Source organism: Myotis brandtii, unplaced genomic scaffold (genome assembly GCF_000412655.1).
Source record: "Myotis brandtii unplaced genomic scaffold, ASM41265v1 scaffold111, whole genome shotgun sequence".
NCBI lineage: Eukaryota > Metazoa > Chordata > Mammalia > Chiroptera > Vespertilionidae > Myotis > Myotis brandtii.
Window position 1 is genome coordinate 5,619,596 of NW_005353789.1, and position 8,910 is coordinate 5,628,505.

The 8,910-nt window shown below is 37.1% G+C and overlaps 1 protein-coding gene across 3 annotated transcripts in view; it reads right to left on the bottom strand.

Annotated features, from left to right (window-relative positions):
- Positions 1–669: 669 nt before the first annotated feature.
- Positions 670–8,910, bottom strand: part of CCNG2 (cyclin G2) — a 9,808-nt gene continuing 1,567 nt past the window's right edge. Inside the window, exons 1-8 of one of the 3 annotated variants that reach the window (XM_005857436.2) lie at positions 8,829–8,903; positions 8,611–8,748; positions 7,826–7,963; positions 6,499–6,749; positions 6,236–6,314; positions 6,047–6,145; positions 3,319–3,524; positions 670–2,017 (exon numbers count right to left, since the gene is read on the bottom strand). In XM_005857436.2, coding sequence (XP_005857498.1) covers positions 1,894–2,017; positions 3,319–3,524; positions 6,047–6,145; positions 6,236–6,314; positions 6,499–6,749; positions 7,826–7,963; positions 8,611–8,748 — 1,035 coding nt within the window. In that variant the 5' untranslated portion in view covers positions 8,829–8,903 and the 3' untranslated portion in view covers positions 670–1,893. Of the gene's footprint in view, positions 2,018–3,318; positions 3,525–6,046; positions 6,146–6,235; positions 6,315–6,498; positions 6,750–7,825; positions 7,964–8,610; positions 8,749–8,828; positions 8,904–8,910 lie in introns of those variants that run through there. The other 2 variants (XM_014544803.1, XM_005857437.2) reach the window with 2 other exon arrangements.

An 8,910-nucleotide genomic window follows, 5' to 3' on the forward strand; every position in this document is an offset into this window, starting at 1 on the left:
CTACATTGAATATGATTCTCTAATCAACTAGAGAAAACAAAGGTCTATAAAATCAAACTCAATGGGAAACCTATGCAAAAACAAAACAAAAACCAAAACCACCACTTGCAACACAAGCCAAGCCCAAAGGCTTAGAAAAAGAGGTCCAGAGCCAGAGGCTGGCAGGGTTCAGTCACAGCCACCACCACCCCTACATGCTGATTCACCAAGAAACCTGATTAGAATTTGGTTTGTCTTCAGAGATTGTACTAATCTGCCAAACTAAGTATTCTGGTCTACTTGATACCTGTTGCCTTTCACTATAAATTAATAGGCATTTTGTTTAATATGAGTCCATCTGAGAGAAAGGTCAATTCTCAAATGACAGATTCACTTTCAGTATCTCCCAAGGCTATGGGCCAAACTGTGATAAGGAAATCTTACCGAGAGGACTTCTGGTTACCAGATAGAGAGAGGGCTTATCCTGAAGGCACTCCAGCCTCACTTCAAGCCTCGCTACTGAAATAAAGCAAGCACTTTTTCTTTTACCAAAAAATTAAGGTATGATTGCAAACAAGGAGTACAATTCATTAATATTTTTATTTTGAGTTGTAATCCATTATTACTTCAAAAAAGATCCACTTCAGAAAACATCCAATGGATGTTGACTTACCATTAAAAGTAAGTCATCAATGTTTGATTTATAATACAGAATACACAATAAATTATATTTACATGCAATTACTAGACTATCACACACAAGGTAAAAAAATACAGTATTTTTATGTACATTTTTTTAATATTTACATTTTCATATACAATTTATAAAATTTAAAAATTCTCTGTACAGAATTTCATGTGTACAGAGTTTATAAGTCCCCTATTCTTATGGCTGTACCACCACATAGATATGCTCAAAACTGTAACACTACACACACTTAAGTTTTCTTTTTTTTTTTTTTTTTACTTTATATTCAATCTTGGCACCCATACACTAATACCATTATTTTTGAAATGTGAATTACAAAGGAAGTAAAATGTAATCATGCAGACTTTTTTAATATATGAAAATGAGATAAAATGTGCTACTTGATCAACATTTACCAATTCCACAGTTACCTAGTTCTGATCAACCTTCTGCACTGCTTTAACACAGGTGCATGCAAAACTATCAGATTATGGATTGTTTTAGTAACATTAAAATAATACTATGGTCTGAGAATACTTAGGCATTAGGAATGCAATTACCTAATAACCATAGCCTGTTGATTATTTCTGCTTTGGCAGAAACCTCAACTAACACATTACATACTAAAATTTACAGATATGGCAACATTGTAATTCCCAAGTTTATAGAGTCTGCATCAGATAAGTGATTATTTAAAAAAAAGAAACAAAGAAGGTGTTTGACATTTAAGAGTATACTAGTATTCTCTGTTCTGAGAATGGGGGTAGGGGAGTGATTTAAGATAAACCATTAAAGGTTTATCCATTTTCCCTGCTAAGGAAGTACTGGCCCACTCCCAATCTGTTTAAATAAAGACACCTGAAGGCTTTATAAAAAGTTTAAGATTACCTATACTATTCATCTTCAAAAATTCTTGAAAAGTAATAAAATTGAAGGTATCAATACCTTCCCTCCTCCCCCAAGTAGCTAAAGATCAACGAGAAAAATAAAGTGCCAATGTCTAAAGTATTGTTACTTGTTCAAGAGGCACTAACCCATTTGATGGCTTAGGATTAAATATGAAAATAGGCCAGATCTGATCTGAATAATAAATAGAAAGTAGGTATATTCCAGTCTATGCAGTTCCTGCCTAGATGGGGGTTGGACCAGAGAACTACCTACTCCCCCATTTATTGCTTGGAAACCTGTACACACACTTTAAATTCTGACACAGAACAGTAGGATTTCTAAGATGGAAAGCACAGTGTCTGTGCCACTTTGAAGTTGAAAAAGAAAGTGCACTCTTGATCACTGGAAGGAGAGCTACTGAGACTCTCTTCTCCACAACTCATATCTTCACAGGAGTCCTCACTAAAGAGAAAAGAAGAGACAAAGCAAAGTCCATTATTTTAAATATACTTAAATAAAATAAAACTGCTAAACAAGTATCTATAGTCTCAGAATTTTTATATTCAAAATTTAAGCTTTACAGTGAGAAAATTTAACTTACAAGGACTTCCTAAACTGAATTCTATTATAATCTCCTTAGAAAATACAGATTTTCTTAACAGGTTTCAACAAATTACTATTTGCCAAGCTATTATTCTTGTACCAATAACTCTATCATCAATTAATTGTACAATTTTAAGTAAGTTAGATCCAATAAATGCAGGCTAAGGACAACATATCTCCTATGGCATGATTTCGCCATCTTTCTTGCATTAATAATTGCATCATTAATACTTTCAATATCCAACCAAAAAACCAATAAGCTATGAAATGGAACTTCTGGTCCTTTATCCCTACCATATAAAACAATCTAACTTAATAAAAGACAATGGCATTTGACAAAACTGTAAAAATATCTACAGAATTCTGCTACCTTTGTGGTGGTGGTTCCTTTTTTCCCCCCCGAGGCACTTTAACCACAGCCTCTTCCCACAGACCATATTAGGAATTCATACTAACACTGAAAAGCCCAGAATGCTGTTTCACTTTTTAAAAAAACTAAACTATATTTCAAAGAGCAAAGGAGATGGGAAACAACCAGTTTTTTAAAGGGGAGGAGCGAAACGTCAGTGGAAAGACAACATACTGTTTAATCTAATACATGGAACCTAAAAACGAAAAAAACAGAACTCATAAATTCACAAATACAGAGAACAGATTTGGTAGTTGGCAAAAAGAGGGGTTTGGTGGGTAAAAATGGTCAAAAGGTACAAACTTCCAGTTATAAACCTTGGGAATATAATGTACAGCATGGTGTTTTGTTTGTTTTTAATAAGAAAAATGGGGGCCCTGGCTGGTGTGGCTCAGTTGGGCATTGTCCCATGCACCAAAAGGTTGCTGGTTCGATCACGGGTCAGTGCACATGCTCAGGATGTGGGCTCAATTCCCAGTAGGGGGTGTGCAGGAGGCAGCCCATTGATGTTCCACTCTCTTCTCTCTTCCTCTCTCTCTAAAAGTAAGTAAACTATTAAAAAAGGAGGGAGGGGAAGCACACTTCTAAATTATTAGCCTATTTTAATAATTAATTGTTTCTGGCTAATTTTCTCACCTGAAGAAAAGATGCTATTAGACTAGGGACTTTCTCTGATGCCTTATAATATTCCCGGGTCCCATTTTGAGTATATTTTGCCTGGGAAGTCTAATCAGTTAAGGAATCTGCTTACCTTTCACTTTCATCAAAACAACCCCCCTCTGGTATTGTTGGCAGCTCAGGGACACTATAGTAGCTGTTGTGGAGATTCTGGGCTGTGCGCCTTGAAACAATCCAAACCAATTTCTTAAGATCTGGTTTGCAACATTCAGGAGAAGAATATTCAGCGAGGCATTTAGAAACTAACTCCCTCCAGTAAATGAATTCAGTGTCATTAACCTGAAAAAAAAAATTTTAATCAAGAGGTTAAAATAGTGGTTCCCAAGCCTTGTTGTACCTTGGAATCACCCTACACTCCTTAAAAGAATACTGATGCCTGGCTCCCACCCCAGATATTCTTATTTAATCGATGTAGGGTATAACCTGGGAATCAAAAATTTTTTTAAAGCTCTCCAGGTGATACTAGTGCAGTGATGGCGAACCTATGACACGCGTGTCAGAGATGACACGTGAACTCATTTTTTTGGTTGATTTTTCTTTGTTAAACGGCATTTAAATATATAAAATAACTATCAAACATGTAAGTCTTTGTTTTACTATGGTTGCAAATATCAAAAAATTTCTATATGTGACACGGCACCAGAGTTAAGTTAGGGTTTTTCAAAATGCTGACACGCCGAGCTCAAAAGGTTCGTGTGAAGTCAAAATTGGGTAATCACTGGTTTAGGAGATGAGCACCAAAGGTATAGATAATTTACATAGGATTCAATACATAGAAAGTTTTGCCTATTAAGAAAATACACTGACCTAAAAACATTTGTCTGTTACTAAATCAATTATTAAGTATATTCTTTAACAGTCCCAATGCAAAGGAAATTAATAATTTAGGTTTCTGTAACAAAGCATTTTTGATTGCTAAAAATATGCATTTACACTAAGATACCAGATATATGCTAATGGAGAAGTTAGCAGTATGACAGAAGAGGAATTTCCCCAAAAGGGCGTAGTTTCTCCACAACCAGGGAGTGCCCCAGTTTATTTCAAGGAATCAATTTTCACTGAAGATATTTCCAGATAAATTATAAATGGTTTACATTAAAACTAATAAATTCCTGACTAAAACACAAGCTAGAAGTTATCTGTTAAAAACAAAATACTTCACAAATACTTTTAGCACAAACAGAAGACAATTTTATATCATCTTGGCCACCATTCCAGCTACATCTTAACCCCCCTGCATTCTGGCTTCTACCACTCCCTTCTCATTCTACTAACATCATCTCCTAGGTATCCAATGACCTCCTTCAATTCCCATTATAAAGGGCCTCTCATCAAAATTCAATACTCTTGGCTACCTTCTTCTTGAAAACCTCTTCCCAACCTGATAGTGCTCTTACCTGTCAGGTGTACCTTCCTTCACTTGGCTCCTAATGGTGAAACTGCCAACACTGAAAGCCCAACCAACATCATTTCAACCAACCTCTAAGCAAAAGACTCCAAGTTTCTTAAGGCTTTATTATTTCATGAGAAATTTCAACTCTTGATCTCCAACTATGATTTATTTTGAGTTTTTTTGTGTGTGTGTTTTAAATATATTTTATTGATTTTTTACAGAGAGGAAGGGAGAGGGATAGAGAGTTAGAAACATCAATGAGAGACAAACATCGATCAGCTGCCTCCTGCACACCCCCTACTGAGGATGTGCCCACAACCAAGATACATGCCCTTGACCGGAATCGAACCTGAGACCTTTCAGTCCGCAGGCTGATGCTCTATCCACTGAGCCAAACCGGTCAGGGCTATCTTGAGTTTTTATTCCAGACTGCTGAATACCTGCTAGACATCTACCACCTGGAAGGTAAAAATCATACTTCTTTGATCACAAGTTAACTTCTCTCAAATTTCCTCCAATGGTACCAACATTCTCTCCATCATTTGTTCCAAATATTGATCATTTGTGGCTCCTTGCCTCATTCCATGCTTGACTTCCAAAACCACTCAAGTTAGATATTCTCACAGCTTCTTGTGACTATCACCTAGACATTCTATCTACAAGCCTACCCTAAAGTAATTCCCAAACCTTCTATAGTCCACCAGCTTCCTGGCTATAATAAGCCTTTGCTGCCCAAACTATCACTGCTAAGATTCTTTTGGTCCACACCTTCCCAGTCATAGTGCCTCTCCTGTCTTACCTTACTCTTCTGCTAACAAAACCCAAAGTACTCCCTACGTTCAGTATTATCTGGCACTGACACAGAATAAATGACAGAACATACCACTACATGTTAAGTTCCATCTATCTCCAACTAGACTGTAAGTCTAAGAAAAGGGACTGTGCCTTTAGTTGTTCTACACCTCTTTATGACTGCCAAAAACGTATTGGGCTGGCCTAAGGAGTTTAAAAAGAAAAACGAAGCTAATGTTATTTTGGAAATGCTACTAGTGGGATGAATCAGGCCTAAAGATGTAATGGGATGCCATCAGTGTATTTAGTAAGTCTACTTCCTAGTGTGTATTTTAGAACAGACCATTGTATTATCAATTTGCAAGAATACTACAGAAGGGACATCTGAATGCAGAAAGAAGCTAGGCTAACGACAGGATTCCCTTCCAGTTTAATATTGTCTGGGTCAAAACTGCATTTTGAGAACTTCAACACTTGAGATATTTTTAAAAATGAGTGTAAAAGTTAAGAGCCCCATAAAGTATTACTTAATGTTTAAGTCACCACAGGGAAAAAAAACAAAGTGAAATATTAGGAAGAAAACTTGCTTTAAAGAATAAGAACTGAATATATTTACCTTGGAATGTTTTTTAACAAGCAGAAGAATTTCCAATAATTCAATGGATTTCAAAGTTTCTACTTCCAAATTGAGAAGGCACAAAGCTAACACAGATGGCTACAAGAAAAAAAAAGTCTTAAGTAAAACAAACATTTTTTAATTCAAAACAGAAACTGTGAATCATATATAAGCAAGAAATTGACTTACTTTTGCTTTTGAAAAGGTAAGTCGGCAGTTGCAAGCTTTCAGCTGAGCTTCTAGTTTATCAAGATTCAGTATTTCTTTCCTATACAATGAAAAGAAAAAACAATGTATTTATTTACTAAACTTCCAAAGATTTAAACAATTTTAAGGACTTGCCATTAAAAAGTTTGGAGGAAGTAAAACTATAAACTTCACTGGCATTCTACTTCTTTACTGTTAGCTATAGCAATCTAAAGTATAAAATTTTTATTTTTAATCCCACTGACCTTTCTGAAGTCTGACAAAATACTATAGTATGGTATAAGTGCAAAAAGTTTAAGGCAGTAGTAGCTTCCAATTCATAGTGCAATTTTTCTGAAATTATTTTTTCCATCCGTTTTATGTCAGAGGCAGTACATTTGCATTGACTAATCCGGATTACATCATGAGTGGATGGAATATTGCATTCTTCTTCAACTATTCTAGCAGCCAGCAAAAAACAACAGACTCCAATGCAAGACAAATGTTTAGGTTTCACCTGAAAAACAAAAAAACAAAAGTCTTCTTCTAACAATTGTTACTTGATTTAGCAAAGCAGACACTTAAGAATACTGTAGTAATGCCCCTACTTTTAAGACAGAACACAAACAAGCTGCATCCCTGTACTTTTCCTTACCCACAATTATATTTAGTCATTTTCACAATTTAAACTGTCTTAACCTTCCTTTAAAATAAAGGGCATTTTGGGCATTTAAATTACTTAAATGCAGATAAAAATAATTAAATACAAGTTCAAAAGCCAAGTTTCTAACACTGCCTATACTTTGTCTTTCAAACTCATGAAATTCATAAAAGTACATTCTCTCCCAAAATACCATGAAGCTTTCAACTCCTAGAAAATAAACTACTTCTTTGGATATAAAAATAACACATCCACTTATCTTTTAATCTTCTTATCTACCTATCTCTAAGAAATCATCCCATACTTCAATGCAACTTTGCCCAGGAGAAATATTGCATCAGCTGTGCAGTGAAGCATATGTAAAAGCTGCCATGGGCAGATGGCTGCCCTTTTCTTTTCAGTGCCCTCAAAACTGACCCAGCAGCTGACAGCATCCTATTGGCAGAGAAATCACCACATTTCTCTAACAGTTGCTGGTAATTGTTAGTAAGACTGTGGCTCCCTGCTTCGAGCAGACTTATAGGAGAGGCAGTTGGTCACCTTCAATAGACTGTTATACTTCCACTTCTGTTTCAGTATTAAAAACATCTAGGCTCCAACAAAAACATGATGGGAGATGAAAACCTTACAGTAAGGACTGTATACATACTGGTATACAGAGACTACCTAAAAAACAGTAGTCTTCACTATGTTAAATCTTCAAAGGGAAGGCATGTAAGACGTACAGCAAAACCTAACTTAAAATACAATACACTTAATTTTGTAGTCTCTTAATCTGACACTAAAGATCATAGTTCCAATTATTAAAAGTGTTTATGTATGGTGACATAAGTACATTCATTTGCCAAATATTTATCGAACCCTCCTATGTTGGCCATTGTAGTAGGCACTGGGTATAGAAAAATGAAGATTTATAAAAAATTATTAAATACCTTCATAAGAGCCAAGAATCTGTCCAAAATATTGACAGCCAGGACAAAAGTTTCAGTGCAAGATCCAAAAAAGTTGGTTAAACTCCTTAAGTCTTCTACTTTGGCATTTCTCAATCTTGGACACAAAGTGTTATCATTCTGCAATGAAAACCAAGAGCCCAAGTTTATTATTTTCTTAGAACTAAATGGATAATACGCACAGATTCAATTCAAATAAGGTAATTTTTTCCCATAACCTTCGAGAATATGGGGGAAAGGGTAATATTTAACTAAAGCAATACACTTCTTCCGCTACAAAAAGTGCAAATATCATTGCTTTTTAAAAATGTACATCTCAAAAGAATTAGGCAGTTCACCAAATGAACTGGTGCCACACGTCCAGAGGGTCATAGCGAATATAGTTCAATTCCCTGTAATGGACACAGATGGTTACTTGCTTGCTTTATGGGTTTTTGTTGCCTGTTTGTTTATTAGCTACTTGAGAACCTGCAGTAAGCGTTTCACAGGCAAAGGGCATTTCCACAAGTGAACTGCTGGATGCCCAGGGAGCCTGCCACCCGAAGCGGAGGCTGGAGGGCCACCTCTGAAAAAACACTTCTCCGGAGTCAGCATCACGCTCCTTCTTGCTAAGACACAAACGCTTGACCCGGGTAAGATGTATCTTCGTCCTCCAGGAAGCCCAACGTTGGTCTGAAGAAACCTGCCCGTCTTCAGTCTGGATTCCACTCCACAACCACAGAAAAGTTATCCTCCCGGCAGCTGCAGCAAGTTCCCGGGCGACTTACCTCCGAGGTAGCCTCGATCAAGCTCAGCCCTTTCTCTCGCGGTTGGAACCGCTGTTCCTGCTCCAAGTAGAGGTTCAACAATCCGAAGAGCTGGACCCCTTCCCGACCTGCCAGGTGCTCGGCCCCCAAATCCTTCATCTGCAGCGAAGACAGCACACGGTTACGGTGTGCCTTTGGGGAGGCGGGAATGGGGGGCAGGGGGAAAGGGCAGGAAATACCTCCAGCGAGAGGCGCCCGGGCGAGCACACACCTGGGGAGAGCGAGCCGCGGAGGGGCCCGTCCGGTCCCCAGCGCGATCCT